Genomic DNA, 27,732 nt, shown 5'->3' on the forward strand with positions numbered 1-27,732 from the left:
CACGTCACATGGGGTGACACAGGTGGATACCACGCGTGCATAGGGTTTGGGTCACAGTTGAAGAACTCTAAGCTTAGGAAACCTTGATCTTTTTTAAGGGGGTATAAGAAAACCTGTCTAACCTTTGAACTGGAGGGAGACCTTATCTCTGTCATACTGGACAGTAAACAAATCACCTTCTGCTCCAGACAGAGACACTACCTACACCTCCCAAAGCTCCTCACTACAGCAACATCCTTAAAAACATGGTCTGCAACAAAAGCCTTTCAGTGTCCTTGCTCACAAGATGTACGGAAACTGAGAAACCATGGAGAGCTACTTTCAACATGTAGGGTAAAATCTCAGCTTCTTCACAGTTCTTGACATAGGGAATCTGACCAGGCCAAAATATCTATAATAGATCTGTTATGTAAATCTATTTTATTAGATAAGATCTCAGATACCGACTTCACAGATTCCTAGCAATCAGCTCACCAACATCACCATAATGTGACACTCAAAGACACAAGTCCCACGTGTGCTCTCCGAACGTCCAATCAGCCTCCTTTCAGTCACGTGCAGATAACTGAGGACTATCAGACACCTGAAGAAAGCTTCTAACATGCAAGTTAGAAACCAAAACAGAGAAAAAGCAACTTGTAGAGAGAAATAAAACTTAAAAATCTATCAGTATTGTTCTCAGAGAAAAAAAATCGCATTCAAGAAATAAGAAAATGTTGCTATAACTGGGGGGGTGGGGGAAGGATGGATTGGGAGTTTGCAATTAGCAGATGCAAACTAGTATATATAGGATAGATAAACAACAAGGTCCTACTGTATAGCACAGGGAACTATATTCAATATCCTGTGATAAACCATAATGGAAAAGAATATAAAAAATAATGTATATATGTGTATAGCTGAGTCACTTTGCTGTAGAGCAGAAATTAACACAACATTGTAAATCAACTATACTTCAATACAATAAATTTTTAAAAGGGAAAATGTTGCTATAACAAAGGAACAGTCACAGAACAAAAGAGCACTTGAATTTTAAAAGAAAAAATGGAATGAGACGGAGTGAGGAAAAGGAGGGGAGAGAGGAAGGAGAAAGAGAGATAGACAAAAAAAGGGAGAAAGAAAAGCAAAAAGCTCAAAAAAGCGGTTACAGCTGAAGAAATAACCTAGTAAATACAGCAAAAAGGCATAAATGGAAAAAAAGGAGAGGAAAAAACTAAAAATTAAGAGAACCAGTGAAGATGATCCACCATCTAAATGACAGAAGTTCCATAAAGAAAGAACAAAGACAGATGGGAGAAAATGATTAACAAACTAAGAAAATTTCCCAGAACTGAACTGCTTCCAGAGGAAAAGGGCCCAATGAGTAGTGAGAGACCAGAGGTACATCATCATGTGCCATTAGGGCAGCCGAAACAAAGAGAAGATTCTACAAGATTCTTGAAAGGGGAAAAGGATCACATATAAAGAACTAGCAACCAGAAAAGCTTTGAAACTCTCAACAGCAATGCTGCAACCCAAAAGCCAATGGAGCAATACTCTCAAAATTCTGAAGGAAAGAGTTCCAACCTAGAATTCCATACTTAGCTAAACAAATGTAAGAGCAGAATAAAGACATTTTTAGACACTAAAGGTTTCAGACATATTTATTTCCTACACCACTTTTCCCAACAAGATAATGGAGAATAGGCTCCACCAAAATGAGAGAGTAAACCAAGAGACAAAATAGGTGTTAGGAAACAAGATCCAATGCACAAGGAAGGTAGAGGGAATCCCTAGGAAGACGTGAAGGAAGATTCCAAAGAGGTCCTCTGTCTTAGATACAGAGGTGACTGATCAAGATTGGATCAGTGTGCTCAACAGACAGCTACGCTGAGGTCTATCATCTGAAAGACCTGTGCTGCCATGGTACCATTTTTTAACCTAAGGACAGATTAAAAGCTTGGCCAGATTCCTTTCAGCACGTGATTTGTTTGAGGGTGGACAAAGAAAGTTTCTGCCCTATAGCCTAGATCATATGAGGGCAGTCTTTTCCCCTCACAGAGGTTTTCTGCTTTGCCCTACTCCTAAGAGTTGAAGGAAGGAAAACTGAACAGTAAGTGTACATGCAAACCAGCCTATTCCACACGCTGGCTATCTAATACTCCACCACGCCGCGACCTTGGCAGGAGCCCTGGATGTGTGAGTTCACACAGTACTCCATCACACTACAACCTTGGCAGGAGCCCTGGATGTGTGAACTCACACAGTATTCCATCACACTACGGCCTGGAAGTGTGGATTCACACAAGTCACTCCTGACCTTGCCCATTAACTCCCCTAAGGGATCCTGAGCCCTTTCAGTGCACAGAAGCACACCATAACCCAGGGACTGCTCAGCTTTCTCATGGGAGCAGCTTTCCCTCACAGCTGGGCTTGTGCTTGCTACTCAGTTTTCCCAAACTCAACCAGACACTTCCTTGGCATATACTCATAGGTAATGAAACTATAAGCAAAACAAAAGAATGATTAACACAAAAGTCAGGAGGGTTATACAAGGTGCTTTTATGGTACTAATAATATTCCGTCTCTTAAATGAAGGGTTGGGTAACTGGGTGTTTATTTTATCACTTAATAAAGTAATGTTTTACATTATCTTCAAAAATGTCTGAGACATTTCACAATAAAATTTTAAATGCTTATTGCATTATGTATGTCATGCATTGTTCTAAGCTAAGTAGACCAGACCAAACCAAAACAAACCAAAAAACCGCTTTCCTTGCCCTCATCTAATTCTGTAAATTCCATCTGCACTAAATGTGACGGAAAAGGACAGAGTGCTGTGGCATCTCATAAGATGAGGGTGAACTTTGTCTGCAGAGTCAGGAAAGGCTTTGGTGACAATATAGCATTTGAGTTGAAATACCATGAAAAAGTTAGTCAAAAGAAGACAGAGGGAGGAGAATTTCAGGAGGAAGGAGCAGAAACTTCTCGTTAGCAACTGCTAACAGCTATAAAAGAGGAAATTGACAGTAACACAGTAATAGTGGGGGACTTTAACGCCTCACTTACACCAATGGACAGATCATCCAAAATGAAAATAAATAAGGAAACAGAAGCTTTAAATGACACAATAGACCAGATGGATTTAATTGATATTTATAGGACATTCCATCCAAAAACAGCAGATTACACTTTCTTCTCAAGTGCGCATGGAACATTCTCCAGGAAAGATCACATCTTGGGTCACAAATCAAGCCTCAGTAAATTTAAGAAAACTGAAATCTTATCAAGCATCTTTTCTGACCACAACACTATGAGATTAGAAATGAATTACAGGGAAAAAAACGTAAAAAACACAAACACATGGAAGCTAAACAATACGTTACTAAATAACCAAGAGATCACTGAAGAAATCAAAGAGGAAATCCAAAAATACCTAGAGACAAATGACAATGAAAACACGAGGATCCAAAACCTACAGGATGCAGCAAAAGCAGTTCCAAGAGGGAAGTTTATAGCTATACAAGCCTACCTCAGGAAACAAGAAAAATCTCAAAAAAACAATCTAAACTTACGCCTAAAGAAACTAGAGAAAGAAGACAAACAAAACCCAAAGTTAGCAGAAGGAAAGAAATCATAAAGATCAGAGCAGAAATAAATGAAATAGAAACAAAGAAACAATAGCAAAGATCAATAAAACTAAAAGCTGGTTCTTTGAGAAGATAAACAAAATTTATAAACCATCAGCCAGACTCATCAAGAAAAAGAGGGAGAGGACTCAAATCAATAAAATTAGAAATGAAAAGGAGAAGTTACAACAGACACTGCAGAAATACAAAGCATCCGAAGAGACTACTACAGGCAACTCTATGCCAATAAAATGGACAACCTGGAAGAAATGGACAAATTCTTAGAAAGATATAACCTTCCAAGACTGAACCAGGAAGAAATAGAAAATATGCACAGACCAATCACAAGTAATGAAATTAAAACTGTGATTAAAAATCTTCCAACAAATGGAAGTCCAGGACCAGATGGCTTCACAGGTGAATTCTATCAAACATTTAGAGAAGAGCTAACACCCATCCTTCTCAAACTCTTCCAAAAAATTGTGGAGGAAGGAACACTCCCAAACTCATTCTATGAGGCCACCATCACCCTGATACTAAAACCAGATAAAGATACTACAAAAAAAGAAAATTACAGACCAATATCACTCATGAACATAGATGCAAAAATCCTGAACAAAATACTAGCAAACAGAATCCAACAACACATTAAAAGGATCATACACCATGATCAAGTGGGATTTATCCCAGGGATGCAAGGATTCTTCAATATACGCAAATCAATCAATGTGATACACCATATTAATAAAATTGAAGAATAAAAAGCATATGATCATCTCAGTAGATGCAGAAAAAGCTTTTGACAAAATTCAACACCCATTTATGATAAAAACTCTCCAGAAAGTGGGCATAGAGGGAACCTACCTCAACATAATAAAGGCCATATACGACAAACCCACAGCAAACATCATTCTCAACCGTGAAAAACTGAAAGCATTTCCTCTAAGATCAGGAACAAGACGGGGATGTCCACTCTCGCCACTGTTATTCAACATAGTTTTGGAAGTCCTAGCCATGGCAATCAGAGAAGAAAAAGAAATAAAAGGAATAAAACTTGGAAAAGAAGAAGTAAGACTCACTGTTTGCAGGTGACATACTATACATAGAGAATCCTAAAAATGCCACCAGAAAACTACTAGAGCTAATCAATGAATTTGGTAAAGTTGCAGGATACAAAATGAACGCACAGGAATCTCTTGCATTCCTATACACTAATGATGAAAAATCTGAAAGAGAAATTAAGGAAACACTCCCATTTACCATTGCAACAAAAAGAATAAAATACCTAGGAAGAAACCTACCTAGGGAGACAAAAGTCCTGTATGCAGAAAACTATAAGACACTGATGAAAGAAATTAAAGATTAAACCAACAGATGGAGAGATATACCATGTTCTTGGATTGGAAGAATCAATATTGTGAAAATGACTATACTACCCAAAGCAATCTACAGATTCAATGCAATCCCTATCAAATTACCAATAGCATTTTTTATGGAACTAGAACAAAAAATCTTAAAACTTGTATGGAGACACAAAAGACCCCAAATAGACAAAGCAGTCTTGAGGGAAAAAAATGGAGCGGGAGGAATCAGACTCCCTGACTTCAGACTATATTACAAAGCTACAGTAATCAAGATAATATGGTACTGGCATAAAAACAGAAACATAGATCAATGGAACAAGATAGAAAACCCAGAGATAAACCCACACACTTATGGTCAACTAATCCATGACAAAGGAGGCAAGGATATGCAATGGAGAAAAGACAGTCTCTTCAATAAGTGGTGCTGGGAAAACTGGACAGCTACATGTAAAAGAATGAAATTAGAACACTCCCTAACACCGTACACAAAAATAAACTCAAAATGGATTCGAGACCTAAATGTAAGACCGGACACTATAAAACTCTTAGAGGAAAACCTAGGAAGAACACTCTTTGACATAAATCACAGCAAGATCTTTTTTGATCCACCTCCTAGAGTAATGGAAATAAAAACAAAAATAAACAAATGGGACCTAATGAAACTTCAAAGCTTTTGCACAGCAAAGGAAACCATAAACAAGACAAAAAGACAACCCTCAGAATGGGAGAAAATATTTGCAAATGAATCAACAGACAAAGGATTAATCTCCAAAATGTATAAACAGTTCATGCAGCTCAATATTAAAAATACAAACAACCCGATCAAAAAATGGGCAGAAGACCTAAATAGACCTTTCTCCAAAGAAGATGTACAGATGGCCAAGAAGCACATGAAAAGCTGCTCAACATCACTAATTATTAGAGAAATGCAAATCAAAACTACAATGAGGTATCACCTCACACCAGTTAGAATGGGCATCATCAGAAAATCTACAAACAACAAATGCTGGAGAGGGTGTGGAGAAAAGGGAACCCTCTTGCACTGTTGGTGGGAATGTAAATTGATACAGCCACTATGGAGAACAGTATGGAGGTTCCTTAAAAAACTAAAAATAGAATTACCATATGATCCAGCAATCCCACTACTGGGCATATACCCTGAGAAAACCATAATTCAAAAAGACACATGCACCCAAATGTTCATTGCAGCACTGTTTACAATAGCCAGGTCACGGAAGCAACCTAAATGCCCATCAACAGATGAAAGGATAAAGAAGATGTGGTACATATACACAATGGAATATTACTCAGCCATAAAAAGGAATGAAATTGGGTCATTTGTTGAGACGTGGATGGATCTAGAGACTGTCATACAGAGTGAAGTAAGTCAGAAAGAGAAAAACAAATATCGTACATTAACGCATGTATGTGGAACCTAGAAAAACGGTACAGATGAACTGGTTTGCAGGGCAGAAGTTGAGACACAGATGTAGAGAACAAACGTATGGACACCAAGGGGGGAAGTGGCGGGGGGTGGTGGTGGGATAAATTGGGCGATTGGGATTGACATGTATACACTGACATGTATAAAATTGATGACTAATAATAACCTGCTGTATAAAAAAATAAATAAAATTCAAAAATTAAAAAAAAAAAGAAACTTCATTTATTTTTTACTTCATATAGTATTAGGTACACGGTCAGCACTTGCAGAGAAACTGGAACTCGTGTGCACCATTGATGGGAATGTAAAATGATGTAGCTACCATGGAAAGCAGTATGGAGGTTCCTCAAAAAATTAAAAGTAGAACTACCATATGATCCAGCAATCCCACGTCTGGGTATTTATACAAAAGATTTGAAAACAGGGTCTTGAAGACATATATCTGCACTGTACTGTTCATGGAAGCATAAATGTCCGTCAACGGATGAATGGATAAAGCAAGTGAGATAGAAGATGGAATATTTTCAGCCTTAAAAGAGAAGGCAATCCTGTCATACGCTACCACACGGATGAACCGTGAGGACTTACGCTAAGTGCAACAGGCCAGACGAACACTGCATGATTCTACCTACATGAGGGATCTCGGATCGCCACTCACGGAAGCGGTAAGTACAAGAGTGGTTGCCAGGGCCCGGGAGCTGCGGTAAATGAGGAGTTCTCAGTACACCATGTGCAATGCACAGAGTTTGTCAAACAACAATGTGCATACAGTCAGCAACACTTAACACTTAAAAGTTTGTTAAGAGGGGAAATTTCCTGTTATGTGTTTTTTACCAAAAAAAAAAAAAAAAAATGAGTGCTTCATTCTGGAGTGTTAGTAACCCATGGCAATTTATTTAGAGAGAAGCCTTGAGGTTTTCATCCTAAGGTTAACATTAATTTCCTGACATTCTGCACTTGGGCCTGGGGTGCCCAGCTGACCTGATTACAGACCTTTAATTTATCTCTGTTTTCAGGCCCGCCTCTAACTTTCCTTCATCTGCTATTCCCATCTGCACGCTTGCAGGGAAAGTGTCCCGAAAAGGTAGTTCAGCTCTTACTTCTGTTTTCTGTCCTTCAAAATTCACTGAAATATTTTTGTTATTCCTTCTTACACTCCTCCATTGCTATTACCAAGGAGTCTTGGAAACAAGAAGACCCAGACATATGTGTGTACTCAGTTTATTGTCTTGAGTCGGAAAGCCTCCCTGCTTTTTAACACTTATTTGATGATAACCTCCGTCCATGAGGTTAGGAACCACATAAACATGTTTCATTGCTTTGATTTACGAGTGAGGACCGTGTCTTACACACAATAGGCACTCAGCAAGTATCTATTGAAGAAATGAACTTTCATCTAACTTCTTAATTTAGTGCCCTATTTCCTTGTTGAAATGACTCTATTTTCACTTTGCCTATCAGTCATCTGCTAACCCAAACATCAAACCTACACTTTGAGAGACTTGTGATAGAGGCCTACAAATACTTCCACTAAATCATGATAATTTAGATTTTATTCCTATCACCATCTTTCTGCATTTCCATTTCTTTTGGTTTAACAGCTAGCATTGGTATCTCTCATTTATTCTGTGAACAAGTGAACATTCATTCAACCATAACTTGCTGCTAAAATATCGAGAACTAAGAGATATGAACATAAATAAGAACACTGCCCTTGTTTTCAGAGTTCCCAGTCTAGTTTGGATAGAAACATTCAAGCAAATAATTGCAGTACAATGTGATAATCTCCTAATTCCCTATTTCCGGAGGCCAAAGCAAATGGCACTGTAATTATCACTGTCTCTTCAGCCAGGTAAAAAGACAACAAATGGCAGTGACAGAAGGAAGCCGCTGAATCCAGGGAAAGGAAGTGGAGGCTTGTGATGCCAAATGGACTCAAGTTTCATAATCTATGCAAGAGTTTATTGCAAGAGCTAACTCTCTGGTGAGTTTTCCATTCACAGTTGTTGAAATTATTCAGTTCCTGATAACAGTAATGGATTAGTGACATAATATGAATTGTCTCTAGCTACATATTTCTTTAAACTTTCCTCATTTTTACAGGCATTTTTCTTTAATGATTCTTGTTGTCTGTTTGTATTAGAATTCCACTTCTGAACTGGAAAAAATGTGTTAAGATGCTAAGAGCTGAAAGAAGTCTATAGAAAGAGCTATGACAACATGGCAGAGGAAACTTCTCAGTGCCTATGGGAGGCATCTACGGGCTAACAAAGGAGACAATGAGGGGAGGAATGTGCACAGAATAGGAGGGAGGTTAAAGCCCAGCGAATTTGTTCCAGAGAATCCACAGGGACAACAGTGGGAGATAAAGTCAGACATGTAGGATGGGGGTCAAGTCATGAAAGATCTTCACAATTCAGAAAAATCTATCACAACATTTCAGTGTCTGTCAAAGGAAGGCCCTGAAAGGTTGGTGTCTGGGCAGAGTTTAAGGAAACAACTAACAGGGGAGAAAGAGATGGTTCTTTTAGCAGCACTGCAAAATACTGACGCTTCTTTACAAGTGGCCAGTTAGCCACTGCCAAGGCAAAGCACCTGGGTCAACTCTTCCTGATACCTAGCCCCGATTTCCAGACTTCCCTTTTTCTTTTTGTTTTATTTATTTTTTAATTAATTAATTAATTAATTTAAATTTATGGCTGCATTGGGTCTTCGTTGCTGCATGCAGGCTTTCTCTAGTTGCGGCGAGGGGTAGCTACTCTTCGTTGCGTGCGCGGGCTTCTCATTGCAGTGGCTTCTCTTGTTGCGGAGCACGGGCCCTAGGCATGTGGGCTTCAGCAGTTGTGGCTCGCAGGCTCAGTAGTTGTGGCTCGCGGGCTCTAGAGTGCAGGCTCAGTAGTTGTGGCACATGGGCTTAGTTGCTCTGCGGCACGTGGGATCTTCCCGGACCAGGGCTTGAACCCGTGTCCCCTGCATTGGCAGGTGGATTCTTAACCACTGTGCCACCAGGGAAGCTCCCTTTTTCTTTTAACCACTACCACCTGTATAAAAGCACTGGCTGGTGGTAGGTAGAAAAAAGAATGCAATACATATATGCACAAGGAATCTTACCCAGAATAGACAGCCTTAGAAAAACCCTGGTCAAACACAAATAACTGGAAATTTCCTTTTGGTTCAACCAGGTTTGATTTCTTATTAGTCCAAATGTTTATCTAGTTGTGAAGCTTTTATCAAAGTGGAGAATGTACTTTTTTAGTAATAAGACTTTCCCCGCATATTATTGCTTGAATTTTGGGCAGTTTCTCTTTCTTTCTCCCCATAAACAGCAGTCTTACAGAAGAACTAAACAGATTTTTTTTTCCAAAGAGGACACTAAAATGGCCAACAGTCACATAAAAAGATGCTCAGCAAGGCTAATCATCAGGGAAATGCAAAACAAACCCACAATTACCTGTCACCTCACACCTGTCAGAATGACCGTCCTCAAGAAGAAAAGAGACAACAGTGCTGGTGAGGGTGTGGAGAAAAGGGAACCCTCACACGATGTTGGTGGGAGTGTAAGTTGGTCTGACCACTGTGGAAAACAATATGGAGGTTCCTCAAAAAAGTAAAAATAGATCTGCCATACGATCCAGCAATTCCACTTCTGGGTATATACCCAAAGGCAACAGAAATGGGATTTTGAAGAGATATATGCACTCCGGTGTTTACTGCAGCATCATTCACAATACCCAAAACGTGGAAACAATCTCAATGCCCATCAACAGATGAAAGGATAAAAAAGATGTGGTGTATATATACACAATGGAATATTATTCGGCCACAAGAAAGGAGGACATCCTGCCATTTGTGACAATATGGATGGATCTTGAGCACATTATGCTAAGTGAAGTAAGTTAGAGAAAGACAGTATGTATGATATCATTATATGTGGAATCCTAAAAAAAAGTCAAACTCATAACGAACAGAGAGTAAAATAAGAACAATCTTATCTTCCCACCCCCCCCCATCCCCTGGTATGGGGTGGGTGGGAAGATAACACTGATGTAGCTTAAGGGTACGAGCTTGCAATGAGTATAGTATAAATAAGTCATAGAGATCTAATGCATAGCATAATGAATAAAGACAACAATACTGTACTATAATTAGGTAATGTGATAAATATCACTACAATGGCAATCACAGTACAATATACAAATGTATCAAAGTAATACATTGTACACAATGTTAAATTTATACAGTGTTACATTATTCAATAAAAATGTCAAATTTATTCAATAAAAAAGGAAAAATAGCTGACTTTTAATTACTACTTATCACTTATTTATTGCTTCTCACTACTACTACTAGCTACCATCTATAGAGCACTTACTATGCGCCAGGCATTGAGCTTTACGTATATTGTTATTAATCCTTTAGGCAATCTTATAGGGCAGGGATCAATATATCCATTTTATAGATACCAAGCCTCTGATAACGTAACTAAGTTGTCCAGGAAATAAATGCCACTGCTGTTTGCTGCGAAGCCTGTGCTTGGTCTTCTATGCCACACTGATAAACTAGTTCAAAGGCGTACCTGCAGTTCACTCTTACACTTACTACAGAGCCCCACACCGGAGGGGGAGAGCTGTCTCACTGAGGAAGAAAGACCCAGAGGAGGCGCTGAAGAGGGCAGACCATATCAATCAGCTCTCCTGTGTACGAGCAAGGCCAACCCTTAAACACGGAGAAGGGAGAGGCACACAAATGGCTCCAGCAGCCCCCTCTTCCGGGACCACCTCTCCTTACATCGAGCGGGTGCTGAGATCCTAGAGGTCACCTTATTCCAGCTCTTTAACATCTGCGGCAGTTAAGATAGAACGGGAAGCCAGGACAACGTACCCAATATTTACTGAGTGCTACACCGGGCCTCTTGACCCAATTTTCTCATTTAGTTTTCAAAAAACACACTGTAAAACAGGGATTATTTCCATTTCACTGGTTAGGAAAGGCTCAGAGAAACTGAATAATTTGTTTAAGACCATAAAGCTAGCAAACAGCAGAACAAGACTTGAAACTAGTTATGTCTAAATTCAAATACTCTGTGCAGATTAAGCTAGCTTTATACGAATAGAAATGGAAGCCCAGGTACCCAGCTTTCTGTAGTAAGTTATAAAGTCCAGGGACTTTTCGGAGGTCTCTTCCTCCCTTCGGTTTTCCCCTCTTGCCCTTGGTCATCCTGGCTCATGCTTCTTGTCCAAGAAATGGTTTCATTGATTTTTTAAAAAAATTTTAGATTTACTTATTAACATGAGATGTTATCTTATGTGCTTAATTACTATGTTGTATAAAAGAAATTATATAAATCATAGGAAAACATCCAATTAATAATATAAGTTTCAGCTCTTTACAACATTAAATGGTTCACAAATGGTACAGTAAATGAGTCAAACTTGACTGCTTCTTATTCTTTCCTGTATTACTAGAAGCCCAATAACAATATCCTACATGTATATGGCCCTTTACAGTTTGCTGTGAACTTTCACTTATTGTAAAGCAGGTTACGCATTTCACAGATGAGAAACTGAAGCTCGCAGAGGTTACGTGAGTTCTCCAAGGTAACATAAAGGGAAGCTGGTATCCTGATTCCAAGGAACTACTTTGTTAACCACAACAAAGCTGCATCTTTGACTCTACAACTAGTAAAATACCTAAGATATACCTATAGCTATCTCGATTTCATAGGTGACCCAGATCAATACCAAAACGGGAACTAGATTTGCCTTGTCTGTCCAGAAACTTAAGATTCTCCTTCTTTACGTTGGATAGTCATTTCAATTTTATAAACCCTTTCCCTCTTGTGTTACCATGAAAATGTAAATGCTGTTTACTTGTTTTCAACATTTGGAATAAACCCATAGACAAAAACCACAAGATTTAACTACAGTTATAAATCCGAATATGAATGTTAGCAATCTTGATAATATAAAACAAAGGATATGTCCAACAGGTTGGGAAGTGGAGGGAAAGAAAAAATTTGAAAAAAGAGGTAAGATTGTTTATATCCTTACTTTAGAAAATGAGGGGTCTGTCATATGTGCTGAAATAAGAAACAGAGCTTTAAACATTTCATTTGAAGCTCCGGTAATGATCAAAGAGAAATGTGAGAATAATGGTATCTCTTAAAAAATAGGGGGAGAGGGAGGAAGTGGTGTGACAGAAATTGTCACGGGACGTGGAATGTCCATGTAGGGGAAACCATCAGGACTACAGAAACAGTTAAAAGCGGATGCATCCAGAGAAGGAGCCATGGTTTTCACTACTAATCTTTCTGGACTAATGGATCTTTTAACTCTTTGCTGGTATTATTTGCATAAAAATATTTTTTTCAGAGAAAAGGGACGGATAGATACAAAAACTCAAATAAAACAGTAAACGCTTCTTTTTAAAAACTACTATCGCTATTAGAAATGGCGAGTTGTTACTTTTTATCAAAATTGTACATAGTCTTCTAACATTTCAAACTGGGGCCAGCTTCCCAGAACCGGCAATGACTTCTCTGTTGTAGAAATCTCTGAATGCACTGTTATTATTCCGTTTTCAACAGCCCCATAAATACTCACTGTCTCTCATGACTGATGTTATTATAAGATGACAGCTATGTCCTGGCTCAAGCCTCTCACTGTCAGCACAATCTTGTGCTGGAAATAATTTAAACATGTTGCAATAAGCTGTATAACACTATCTGATTCCCAAACCATCTAACCTGTCTACTGCAACTCACAGACAAAAATCATCATTTTTTTCTCTTCTTCTTAAAAGTTTTCCAGAAATATACACACGGTGTAGGATATATGGTAAAATATAGAGCTGGAAAGAAAAGGTCTTGAGATGGAAGCACAAATCTAAATTAGAAGAAAAATAGGGTATGTAACAAAAAGTACAGAGAAAATTCAAGCCCTTGGAAGGAAACGTGAACTGTTAAGGAACAGAAGCGAAAAGAGACTTAAACATATTTATGTTGTTAGCAAGGATGAATCTAGAAATCAGTGATATATATTTATTAAAACAAAGTCAGCCAAATACATAGGAGTAATTTCTGGAGGCAGAAAAATTTTGGAAGGATACTTTTTCCTAACAAATTTACTAATACTAAAAAGGTACACATACTCCAGGAACTCTTAAATATCATTTTAAAATGAAACAAATCTTAGGGGAGGAAAAACATAAAAACAGAAAAGAACCAATACCTCTTAGATTGGAATAAACTGGCTGCCTTTCTTTGCTCTTTGTTTTTCAGATTGCTGGTGAGGAAACTCATCTGAACATTATTTTGGATCTACTGTACCTGTGATCCTGTAGTAAGTCATGACATTCCATCAACCATTATTCTCTATAATTTTCATACAAACTTAAACATTCAACACCATAGGCTATTCTGGGGTATACTGGCAGGAAATACAATTTGGATGCCAGATTTACATTCCCAGGGAGGTTTCAGAGGATGGTTCAGGAGCTGTGGAACATGACACACATAAAAGGTAACCAAGCTGGGGATGGTCTTGGGCAGGAAAAGCAGCACATCTCACAGTTCATTCAGGGCCACTGCATTTGTAAAAGTGTGGATATCTTTGTGTACCATAGCTCTGATGAGCACAGATGCAAAAATCCTCAACAAAATACTAGCAAACCAAATTCAAGAGCACATTAAAAGGAGCATACACTATGATCAAGTGGGATTTATCCCTGGGATGCAAGGATGGTTTGACATATGCAAATCAATAAACGTGATATACCACATTAACGAAATGAAGATAAATGAAGGATAAAATGAAGGATAAAAATGAAGGATAAAATATGATCATCTCAACAGATGCAGAAAAATAATTTGACAAAACTCAACATACTTTCATGATAAAAACTCTCAATAAATTAGGTACAGAAGGAATGTACCTCAACATAATAAAGGTCATTTATGACAAGCCCACAGCTAACAAATCCTCAGTGGTAAAAAGTTCAAAGTGTTCCTCTCAAGTCAGGAACAAGAAAAGGATGCCCACTCTTACCACTCCTGCTCACCACAGTACTAGAAGTCCTAGCCACAACAAACTGGCAAAAAAAGGAAATTAAAGGCATCCAAATAGGAAGAATTAAAGGAATTTAATTCTTTAGTTAAAGAATTTAAAGGAAGAATTAAAATCATCTCTGTATGCAGATGGCATGATCTTATACATAAAAACCCTAAAGTTTCCACCAAAAAGCTGTTAGAATTAATCAATGAATTTAATAAAGTTGCAGGACACAGAATCAACATATAAAAATCAGTTGCATTTCTATACACTAACAATGGACTACCTGAAAGAGAAATCAAGAAGAAAATCCCATTTACAATAGCATCAAAAGCAATAAAATACTTAGGAATAAATTTAACCAGAGGAGATGAAAGACCTGTACACTGAAAACTGTAAGACACTGAGGAAAGAAACTGAAGAAGACACAAATAAATGGAAAGATAACCTGTGTTCTTGGATTGGAAGAATGAATATTGCTAAAATATCCATACTACCTGAAGTGATCTACAAATTCAATATAATCTCTATCAAAATTCCAATGGTATTTTTCACAGAAATAGAAAAAATCATCCTAAAATTTGTATGAGACCACAAAAGTTCCTGAATAGCCAGAGCAATCTTGAGAACGAAAGAACAAAGCTGGAGGCATCACACTTCTTGATTTCAAACTATAATTGCAAGGCTATAGTAATCAAAACAGTATGGTATTGGCATAAAAACAGGCACATAGATCAATGGCACAAAAAAGAGAGCCCAGAAATCAGCCCACCACATATGGTCAACTAATACCTGACAAGGCACCAAGAACACATAATAAGGAGAAGAAAGTCTCTTCGAAAAGTGGTGCTGGGAAAACTGGACATTCACACGCAAATGAATCAAACTGGACCCCTATTTTATATCACTCACAAAAATTAACTCAAAATGGATTAGACTTAAATTTGAGACCTGAAACCACCAAAGCTCCTAGAAGAACACAAAGGGGAAAAGCTCCTTGACATTGGTCTTGGCAACGATTATTTGGATTTGACACCAAAGCAAAGGCAAAAATAGACAGGTGGGACTACATTAAACTACAAGGCTTCTGCACAGCAGAGGACACCACCAACAAAAGAAAAAGCAACCTACTGACTGGGAGAAAATGTTTGCCAACCATATATCTGATAGGGGATAATATCCAAAATATATAAAGAACCAAACAACTCAACAGCAAAAAAACAATCCGATTTTAGAATAGGCAGGGGAACCGAATAGACATTTTTTGGCAAAGAAGACATACAAATGGCCAACGGGTACATGAAACGGTGCTCAACATCACTAATCATCAGGGAAACGCAAATCAAAAGCCCAAAGAGATATCACTTCACATCTGTCAGAATAGCTATTATCAAAACGTCAAGAGGTAACAAATGTTGGCCAGGATGTGGAGAAAAGGGAACACTTGCGCGCTGTTGGGGAGAATGTAAATTGGTGCAGCCGCTATGGCAAACAGTATGGAGGAGCCTCAAAAAACTGAAAATAGAACTTCCAAATGATCCAGCAATCCCACTCCTGGGTATATATTTGAAAGAAATGAAATCAGTATCTAAAAGAAAATTCTGCACTCCCATTTTCATTGCAGCATCATTCACAATAGCCAAGAAATGGAAATAACCCAAGTGTCTGTCAGTGGATGAATGGATAAAGAAAATGCAGTGTTTCTTTAAACAATGGAATACTATTCAGCCATAAAAAAAGATGGAAATCCTGTCATTTGCAGCAACATGGATGAACCTGGAGGGCATTAAGCTGCATGAAATAAGTCAGACACAGAAACACAAATACTGGATGTTATCACTTACATGTGGAAACAAAACAAAAAAGTCAGTTTCATAGAAACAGACAGTAGAATGGTAGTTGCCAGGGGCTGGGGTGTGGGAGAAATGGGGAGATGTAGGTCAAAGGGTACAAACTTTTAGTTATAAGAAAAATAAGTTCTGCAGATCTAATGCACAGCATGATGACTATAGTTAGTAATAAAGTACTGTATACTTGAAATCTGTTAAGAATAAATCTTAAGCCTTCTTTCCCACAAACACACAAAACAACTAAATATGTGAAGTGATAGATGTGCTAATTATCTTGACCATGGCAATTTTTTCACATTGTACCTGTATAACAAATCACATATGTATATGTACTGTACAATGTATGTGTATAACAAATCACATTGTACACTTTAAATATATAAAATGATATTTGTCAATTATTCCTCTATAAAGCTGAAAATATATATAAATAAAAAGGTGGTCCAGAAAAAAGAAGTTTTTCTACAGTATTTTCCAACTGGCAACTTTAGGAGATACAACAGAGCAGGACATTTAGTCTGCTGATTAAGGAAGGTCAAAAAGGCAGTACCAATCTGTCCTGTAACATTAGTTGTTTTAACCTGTTTCCTAGAAAGTAGACTTACAAAAGACCTATTGACAATAAATGTATACTCCAACATGTACAGCAGGCCAAGAAGAAAATTAATTTTGAAAAGAAAAAAGGTACATATTTTTGGTCATAAGCAATAGGTCTCCCTGAGCATTTTGACAGTCTTCAGAAAGAGTAAACTCTCCATTACGTACAATTCATTAAACTTTAACATTAACCAGTTTTTTGGTATCCATAGTACGCTAAGAAAGATAATCCTCAACACTTCAAATACCCAGAATATATTTTTAAATTTCAAAAATGAACTGAACTGTGCTCAACATAGCTTTAATGTTAGGCATACTTATTATTTTATGATGCTTTGAAAACTAGTAATTCATATTAGAAATACATGATAACTCTCTAGTACGTTTCATTAACCATTTCGTTTTCTAACTGCTTAGACTGAAACAGAGTATACTGTATCAGGAAAGCTGAAAAAATGCCCAATGATTATGTCAGGGCCACTAGTTTTGGCTCCAATCCTTTAATGCTGGTGTGTCTCCTCAGAATATGAGTAATAAAAGAGCTGCTATAACATGTCTATTTTATGCTTTCTGGCCCTTTGTTTTCTAATTAGAGTAATCAACCAGAAAAAAAAAAAGTGGTTGAAGAATATTCTCAAAACGCATACTATAAAACTTTATCATAAAACACCTTTGTGATCGTATGTCAAATTATGTGTCCACGTTCACTGTGTATTTGTTAGAATTATATATTACATGATATAAATGATACCACCCCCACTTATGTTTGGTTTCATGGAAATTTCACATACTTTCTTTTATTCACTCATCATAAGAAACCTAAGAGGGAGACAAGGAACCTATAATCAAGCCTGTTTTACTGAGGCCTCAAATATATTTTTTATAAGAAGTATGAGAATGATGCTCTTTGGCATCTTATATTTGTAATTAAAAGACAAAAATAATTATGAGAAGTTATTATTGGTCATTATAATGTTGCTTCATATTTTTAAAAAAAATGTTGAAAATATTCCTTGGCTTACCTGCTGCATGTAACAAACTAGCTTCCACTCTGTGGGGAACTCTTGGTGGAATTTTCATAGACGCACGAATCTGGTAAAAACTAAAGCAAAAGAGACAAAGAAGTCACTTCAAAACACTTAAAAATATGCAATGTCACAATTCCTATATATCTATATGTATTAAAAAATAACGTTGGTCTGCTTCTATCAGTCTCCCACAGTATTTACTGCTGGTGGAAAACAGTGTATCAGATCCACACACAGATCAAATACTAGCATGGCATAAAACCCAAAGGGAAACAGGCGTGTGTAAAGACAGACGAGAGAAACAATCTTACTTTAAATGAGAGAATGCATAGCACCCATAGGAGTTACTAACGGTTCTAAGAGTTTCACTGCTTTATTTGATTTATTCATTTTTTCTTTTAAAAGATAATAAATTATTCTTAAGCATAACTTTGAGAAAATACAGGATTAACAGCAGACGGTTTATAAAAAATTAGTTTCATACTATAAGGTATGTATTTGGTTGAAAGAGTTCAGTATTTTTTCGAGGTCATAACTATTCTGTTTAGTTTATGCACTTTTACTTGCTTATTTATTCTACAAAATTAAGAAAAAATATATATTAAAAAAAATCTACCAGTCATTAATAATATCAGTTTAAACAAAAAATTATGAGATAAAAGTATTATAAAATGCTTGTGTTTTAACATCATTACACTACTAGTTTGTGTATGTAATGGAGGATACATGTATCTTTGTACACACACACACACACACACACACACACACAGAAGGTTACTAAAAGCTAAATGAAGATTATAAATCAGGGATGACTTTAGATGGACCCTAGGGAGCTGAATATTTAGTCTTTATTTTTCTTTAATAATTTCCTAGATGATAGTTTAAATATTACATTTGTAAATAATACAAAGATTAAAATATATAAATATATTTATTACTATTATTTCTAGGAAGGTGTGGCCTTGAAGAGAACATATGGTCAGATCACAAAACCCGAATTAAAAAGTGAATGAAACAGTAGCCAATTAAATTTAGAACCTTTAAAATCACAATTTGGCCTTAAAGAGACATGGCAAAACTCCACAGAGATAGATGCTTAGTTGAGATTAAGATGGGGTAAACTTGAAGACGTGAGATGACTGAGAAGAAAAATCAAAGTGGAAACAGCAGGAGCCTTGGGACCAAAGGAGAGCAAAGTTTTAATTTTAATTAAAGATTAAGTGAAATATTGCTATTTTAAAATATTCAGGTATGTGGTATAAGAGCTTAAGAATAAGCAACTGATAGACATTTCATTTTAAACTTCTTAAGCACAAGAACTATGTCCTATTTGTAAGTGTACACCCTCAATCCTAATATAATGATTTGCACACATAAATTCAGAGACATTTAAACAACACTCTGCATTTACTGTATACTGTTAGAGTATCCTAATATAAAATTCTCTGAATTTAAATGTGCTTGTGGGACTTCCTTGGTGGTGCAGTGGTTAAGAATCTGCCTGCCAATGCAGGGGACATGGGTTCAATCCCTGGTCTGGGAAGATCCCACATGCCGCGGAGCACCTAAGCCCGTGTGCCACAACTACTGAGCCCGTGTGCCACAACTACTGCAGCCCACGTGCCTAGAGCTTGTGCTCCGCAACAAGAGAAGCCACCGCAATTAGAAGCCCACGCACTGCAACAAAGAGTAGCCCCCGCTTGCTGCAACTAGAGAAAGCCCCCGTGCAGCAACAAAGACCCAGTGAAGCCAAAAATAAATAAATGAAAAAAAAAAGTGCCTAAAACATACGGTTCAACATATTAAAAAATAAATAAATGTGCGTGTGTATACATATACATACACGTACCATTAATTCAAGACTTATTGAGGACCCACCTATGTGTTAGCCACTGGGCTAAGTTCTAGAGATACAGGAAAAACAAACCACTGGAAGTAATTACCTACATTATTTTAAGCGATGTTCACTTTGCATTTATAAAAGCAGTCTATTATGACTGTAAATATATTTTTTTAATTAAAATTAATGGTACTTTAAAGGTATAAATCTTCAAAAATGAACAAAACTTTCAAATGTGCATATGTTAATTTTTTTACGTAAAATATCAAATAAGAGATAAAATTTTAAAAGCAAAGGATAAAATATTTCCTTTTCTAAGGGCTGTGGTGAGCTAGGTTATTCAGAACAACTTCTTGCTAAAAAAACAACTAAAACAGCCAAATAAGTATAAAAATATATCTTTATAAAATTATTGAAGAGGTAACAAAATAGTATGGAATTATCAAACAAAATCAGTCAGGTAGACAACGCAATGAAGTTGCTTTTGTCCTGCAGGCATCTGCCGATCCATTCTGACAAACCTTACTTTCGGCTTTAAAAGCCTGGGTTATATTTTAGATATGAGCATCTAAAAATTGAGAAGAAAAAGGCCAATTAACGTAAAAAAATGAAATAGAAAATTAATAAACAGTTCACCAAAAAAGAACTGCAAATGTCTCTTAAATACATGAAAAAAATTTCAATCTTATAATTTTAAAAACTACAAATTAAAACTATAATGAGCTATCCTTTCTCATCTGTCACATCGAAAGAAAACCAGCAGTTTGACAAAATACTCTGCTGGTGAGGCTCTGGGCAAAAAGGAATTCTTCCGTACTGCTGGTGAGGTAAAATTGTGCAATGCCATATGGAGGGGAATTTAGCAATAAGGAGCAAAAACACATAGACATGTACTCTTCGACCTAGCATCCCACTTTTAAGACTATTTCCCAAAGATACTTTAGCAAAAATATTCAATGAGGTAGCACAAGGCTATTCACTGCAGCCTTAACTGCAACAGGAAAACTCAAGAAAAATGCAAAATGTCCATCATTAAGGGATTGGCTGAATAAACTACGGTGCAACTATACAATGCAGTACCACATGGCTATAAAAAGTAATCTTTTATATATATATTTTAGTATATCTATATCTACATTTACATATATATATTTAGTATATCTCTACATACTGCAAAGGAGTGATCTCTAAGATACATTTTTTACCAACAAAAGCAAGCATGGAACATGTGTACTATGCTACCTTTGTGTAAGAAGAAAGGATATGATTATATATATTTTTTGCCTTTTAAAAAAAGTAATAAGGGGGCTTCCCTGGTGGTGCAGTGGTTGAGAGTCTGCCTGCCAATGCAGGGAACACGGGTTCAAGCCCTGGTCTGGGAAGATCCCACATACCGCGGAGCAACTAGGCCCATGAGCCACAATTACTGAGCCTGCGCGTCTGGAGCCTGTGCTCCGTAACAAGAGAGGCCGCGATAATGAGAGGCCCCTGCACCGCGATGAAGAGTGGTCCCCACTTGCCGCAACTAGAGAAAGCCCTCGCACAGAAACGAAGACCCAACACAGCAATAAATAAATTAAGTAAATTAAAAAAAAAGTAATAAAAGGGAAGAATATACACAAAACTAATAAAAAATAAAATGGTTACCTATAGGTGGGGGAATGGGGTCAGGAGAAGGGACCGGGATGAAAACAAGGCCTCTCTCAATGTATGTACTTCAGAGTTTTGATTTTGGAACCACAAAATATTTTTATATAATAACAAAATAAATTAAATTTAAAAAAAGCAATCCCCTAAACCACCCTAAAACAACTGAACTTAATGTGTACCTTCTTAACTGCAATTTCACAAAGTTCTTTCAAGTGATTTTTAAAACATAGTACTTTAAGTGCCTATTCCTCATGGGATATATCCTACAATAAAAGAGAACCCCAAAGAAGTTTTAAACAACATTTATAGTCTTGTTGGTGGTGCTACTATTATTTTGAAATTATCGTAGACATATTTGCACACACATGAATAAAGCAAGTTAAGTAATCATGTTATTAGGAACCAAGATTTTCAGTGTAAATGAAAAGAGATACAAATATAAAATTATAAAAGTAAAATCCTTGTAATCTAAAATTAGAATAGGAAAATAGTAAAAATTTATCATGTATTTTTCTTAAAAAAAATGTATTTTCTACCTCTGTCAACTGAGAAGGCCTAGAAGCAATGACTCAATAAAAATGTGTATCTTTAACACGTATATTACGATCTCTAAACACTATTTCCTACTAAAAGGAACTAGAGCCCCTTGGCTGATTCCAAATCTAGAGCAGGGAATATACTAGAATCTAGAAAAGCTAGTCACAGTAGGAAACACGGAAGCTCTCAAATACTGCCTGCATCACTCCATGAGTTCACAGAAATCAACCTACAAGGCTCTCTCTGAACATCAAGAAGACTAATGATGCAGAATTACCATCAGATACATTAAAAATCCATGAGTTCATATTGGTATAGGCATAACTTGTTTTTATCACACTTTATTCCAAGGTATTGGGGTGGCCAAAAGGTTCATTCGGTTTTTTCCCATAAGATTGCTCTAGTAGCCCTTGGTTGTCTTTAACTTCATTCAAAACAATTTTATTAGATTGTATGTGACAGCTGTCATATCAGCATGCATTTAAAAAAAGACTTATCAAAATTGGTGAATTTTTGTGCAGCCTTTTTAATACTGAAGATGGAAGAAAAAAAGCAACATTTTCAGCATATTGTGCTTTATTATTTCAAGAAAGGTTAAAACGCAACTGAAACGCACAAAAAGATTTGTGCAGTGTATGGAGAAGGTGCTGTGACTGATAGAATGTGTCAAAAGTAGTCTGCAAACTTTCGTGCTGGAGATTTCTCACTGGACGATGCTCCATGGTCGGGTAGACCAGTTGAAGTTGACAGCGATCAAATCGAGACATTAATTGAGAACAATCAACATTATACCACGCGGGAGATAGCCTACATACTCAAAATATACAAATCAATTGTTGAAAATCATTTGCACCAGCGTGGTTATGTTAATCGCTTTGACGTTTGGGTTCCATATGTTAAGCGAAAAAAACCTTCTTGACCATATTTCCCCATGCGATTCTCTACTTAAATGTAATGAAAATGTTCCGTTTTTAAAACATATTGTGATGGGCGATGAAAAGTGGATACTGTACAACAATGTGGAATGGAAGAGATCATGGGGCAAGGGAAATGAACCACCACCAATCACACCAAAGGCCAGTCTTCATCCAAAGAAGGTGATGTTGTGTATACGGTGGGATTGGAAGGGGTTCCTTCCGGAAAACCAAACGATTAATTCCAACAAGTGCTGCTCCCAATTAGACCAAGTGAAAGCAGCACTTGATGAAAAGCGTCCAGAATTAGTCAACAGAAAACGCATAATCTTCCATCAGGATAACACAAGACCGCATGTTTCTTTGATGACCAGGCAAAAACTGTTACAGCTTGGCTGGGAAGTTCTGATTCATCCACTGTATTCACCAGACATTGAACCTTCAGATTTCCATTTATTTTGGTCTTTACAGAATTCTCTTAATGGAAAAAATTTCAATTCCCTGGAAGACTGTAAAAGGCATCTAGAACAGTTCTTTGCTCAAAAAGATAAAAAGTTTTGGGAAGATGGAATTATGAAGTTGCCTGATAGATGGCAGAAGACAGTGGAACAAAACGGTGAATGTGTTGCTCAATAGAGTTCTTGGTGAAAATGAAAAATTTGTCTTTTATTTTTACTTAAAAACCGAAGGCACTTTTTGGCTAACCCAATATTTTTTTTTACAAGTTGAAGGTTTCTAGCAACCCTGTGTCAAGCAAGTCTACTGGCATGATTTTCTCAATAGCATTCGCTCACTTCATGTCTCAGTGTCACATTTTGGTAATTCTCACAGTATTTCAAACTTTTTCATTATTATTACATGCGTTACGGTGATCTGCGATCAGTGATCTTTGATGCTACTCTTGTAATTGTTTTGGGGCGCCACAAACCACTCATATAAGACAGTGAACTTAATAAATGTTGTGTGTGTTCTGACCGCTCTACCGACCAGCCATTCCCCCATCTCTCTCCCTCTCCTCGGGCCTCCCCATTCTCTGAGACACATGATATTGAAATTAGGCCAATTAATAAACCTACAATGGCCTCTGAGTGCTCAAGTTAAAGGAAGAATTGGTTGTTTCTCACTTTAAATCAAAAGCTAGAAACGATTAAGCTTAGTAAGGAAGGCATGTTCAAAGCTGAGGCAGAAAACTAGGCCTCTTGTGCCAAACAGGTAGCCACATTGTGGATGTAAAGGGAAAGCCCTGAAGGAAATTAAAAGTGCTGCTCCAGTGAACACACGAATGATAAGAAAGCAAAACGACCTTATTGCTGCTATGGAGAAAGTTTCAACGGTCTGGAGAGAAGATCAAACCAGCCACAACATTCCCTTAAGCCAAAGCCTCATCCAGAGCAAAGCCTAACCTCCCTTCAATTCTCTGAAGGCTGAGAGAGGTGAGGAGGCTGCAGACGGAATGTCTGAAGCTAGCAGAGGCTGGTCCATGAGGTCCAAGGAAAGGAGCCGTCTCCATAACAACAAAGTGCAAGGTGAAGCAGCAAGTGCTGCTGTAGAAGCTGCAGCAAGTTATCCAGAAGGTCTAGCTAAGATAATTCATGAAGGTGGCTGCACTGAACAACAGGTTTTCAATGTAGGCAAAATAGTGTTCTATTAGAAGATGCCGTCTAGGACTTTCATAGCTAGAGAGAAGTCAATGCTGGGCTTCAAAGTTTCAAAGGACAGGCTGACTCTCTTGTTAGGGAGGATGCAGCTGGTGACTTAGCTTGAAGCCAATGCTCATTCACCATTCTGAAAATCCAGGGCTAAATCTCCTCTGCCGGTGCTCTCTAAATGGAACAACAAAGCCTGGATGACAGTACGTCTGTTTACAACATGGCTTACTGAATATTTTAAGCCCACTGTTGAGACCTACTGCTCAGGAAAAAAAATTCCTTTCAAAATGTGACTGCTCATTGACAATGCACGTGGTCACCCAAGAGCTCTGCTGGAGATGGACAATGAGATTCATGTTGTTTTCATGCCTGGTAATATAACATCTATTCTGCCGCCCATGGATCAAGGAGTAATTTCCACTCCCAAGTCTTATGATTTAAGAAATACATTTCATAAGGCTATAGCTTCCAGAGACAGTGACTCTTCTGGTCGATCTGGGCAAAGTCAATTGAAAACCTTCCAGAAAGAATTCATCATTCTAGATGCCATTAAGAATATTCATGATTCACGGGAAGAGGTCCAAATATCAACATTAAAAGGGGTTCAGAAGAAGTTGACTCCAACCCTCCTGGATGACTTGGAGGGACTCACTCGTCAGTGGAGGAAGTCACTGCAGATGTGGTGGAAACAGCAGGAGAACAAGAACTAGAAGTGGAGCCTGAGATGTGACTGGATTGCAGCAACCTCATGACAAAACTTGAATGGATGAGGAGCTGCTTCTTATGGATGAGCAGAGAAAGTGGTTTCTTGAGATGGAATCTACTGTTGGGGAAGATGCTGTGAAGACTGTTGAAATGACAGCAAAGGATTTAGAATATTAAACTTAGTTGATATAGCAGGGACAGGGTTTGAAAGGATTAACTCCAATTTTGAAAGAAGTTCTACTGTGTATAAAATGATACCAAACAGTGCTGCATGCTACAAAGAAATGGTTCGTGAAAGGAAGAGCCAATCAATGCAGCAAACTTCATTGTCTTATTTTGTCACATTACCACCCCTACCTTCAGCAATCACCATCCTGATCACTCAGCAGCCATCAACACTGAAGCACGACCCTCCACCAGCCAAAAGATTACAACTCACTGAAGGCTCACATGATGGTTGGCATTTTTTAGTGATAAAGTATTTTTAAATTAAGGTATGTGCATTTTTTTTTTAGACAAAATCCTATTGCACATTTACTTTTTTAAGTGTAAACATAACTTTTACATGCTCTGGGAAACCAAAAAATTCCTGTGAACTTATTTATTGTGATATTCGCTTTATCGCAATGGTCTGGAACTGAACTCATAATATATCCGAGATATATCTGTACTAAATAAAAACTGATGATATTTGAAAGATGCTAGAGCAACAACACAATATTCTGAAAACTAGTAAATAAGGAAAAGAAGAAAACATTGGCCATGTCTTTCTGTATAAACTGTATTTCAGAGTAGCCAAATAGTTAATGAGGCAAAAGTCTTCTTCACAGAATTATAGCTAATAAATGCAGAAGGAATAATAGAATATCACCATTTTGTAAGCCCTAGTAAAATAAAATAATGACTCTGGACAAAAGTTATGAATAGGTACTATCAACTAAGTGATGAGGAACTTTATAATGGATGCATCAGATTGACAATACCTGAGTCAATCTCATGAAAAGAGGCAGACATTTTATGTCCCCAAATATAAGGTAACAGGAAGGACACAGCATCAGCTATGAAGGACTCTTCTCAAAAACTATCAGAATTTAATCAAGCTTTTGGATCAAACTAGCAATTACAAATTTAAAAAGAAATCTAAGAGACATAACACCCAAATACAACCTGTAAATTTTGGAGGGATACTGATTCAAACAAACAAACTATAAAAACACATTTATAAGATGACTGAAGAAATGAGAACACTGTTTTATTTGATGCCAAGAAATTATTTTAAACATTTCTTTAAGTGCAATAATGGTTTTGCAGATTTTTAAAAACAAAAGTCTTCCTGTATTAGAGATACTAAAAAAAGATTGGGGAGGAGGGTAATAGGTGAAATAAGGAGAAAAAACTTTGATAATTGTTGGCTAGATTATAGGTATATATGTGTTTACTATACTTTCAAATGTTTTAAACTTTTCTTTAAAGAAACAAAAAGTGGGTCCTAGATTGGTATTTCCCAAAAGGCCAGACACAAGGAAAATCTCTCTCAAAGAATAAACCTGAAGATCTTGGCAGAAATCAGAACATGAAAAAAAAAAAAAGAGATGCACACGGAGAAAAAAAGAAGAGGGTACACAGAAAGCACAAAATATAAGATAATGGATATAAACACAAATATATCAGCAATTACATTAAATATAAATGGACCAAATGCTCCAGTTAAAAGACAAAGAGTGCCCTAGAGAATGAAAAAGATAAATCCCACTGTACGTTGTCTACAATAGAAAAATTGAAAATACAAGGATAGAGAAAGTCTGCAAATAAAAGAATGGTAAAAGGTACACTTTGAAAATTTTAACCAAAAGAAAGCTGATGTCACAATATTAATATTAGACAAAACAGAGTTAAAAGCAAACAGCATTATTAGGATACAGAAGTCTTTTCATAATGATAAAAGCTTCAATTCACCAAATTAGCACTTTTAATTTGTAGGCATCAGTTCTCAAAACATGGGGTATGTCTGTTATAAACAGAAAATTATTGGATTTAAAATCCAAAAGTCTGCCTTTAAACCGGAAAACTTAAAACTATTTGAGTTTTATGGTCACAATAATTTTAAATGTTTGCACTTGTCATCTTATTCTATATTTTTTGTTTTTGATGTTGCTTACTTTCTCCATTCCTTCATTTGCTATGTCGACTCTGGTTAACTTGCTTTTTTTTTTTGTAATAACCACATATAATCTCTAATTCCATTAGAAAGCAAATAAGTTTTTCAAAAACATTAGTATATAGGTATAGGTTTTTACAGAAAGACATTTTTTAAAATTTTGCTTTTCATTTATGTAAGATGCAGAATTTAACAATTACTTCCCCCACTGTCATTCTCCTTTTCCATATTTTATTAATAAATCTGGAGAACCAACTCACTCATCTGTTTGAAATGGACAGTTTTCAAAAACTCTAAGATTTAATTTTGTAAATATATTTATTATTTTGACTTATTTCTA

At 36.8% G+C, this 27,732-nt stretch overlaps 1 protein-coding gene across 5 annotated transcripts in view; it reads right to left on the reverse strand.

Annotated features, from left to right (window-relative positions):
* Positions 1-27,732, reverse strand: part of FAM135A (family with sequence similarity 135 member A) — a 119,772-nt gene that overhangs the window by 67,950 nt on the left and 24,090 nt on the right. For all 5 annotated transcript variants that reach the window (XM_057527907.1, XM_057527905.1, XM_057527906.1 and 2 more), the window contains one exon: positions 17,934-18,013. In XM_057527907.1, the coding sequence (XP_057383890.1) occupies positions 17,934-18,013 (80 nt within the window). The remainder of the gene's footprint in view (positions 1-17,933; positions 18,014-27,732) is intronic.

This window comes from Balaenoptera acutorostrata, chromosome 14 (genome assembly GCF_949987535.1).
Source record: "Balaenoptera acutorostrata chromosome 14, mBalAcu1.1, whole genome shotgun sequence".
NCBI classification, from domain to species: Eukaryota; Metazoa; Chordata; class Mammalia; order Artiodactyla; family Balaenopteridae; genus Balaenoptera; species Balaenoptera acutorostrata.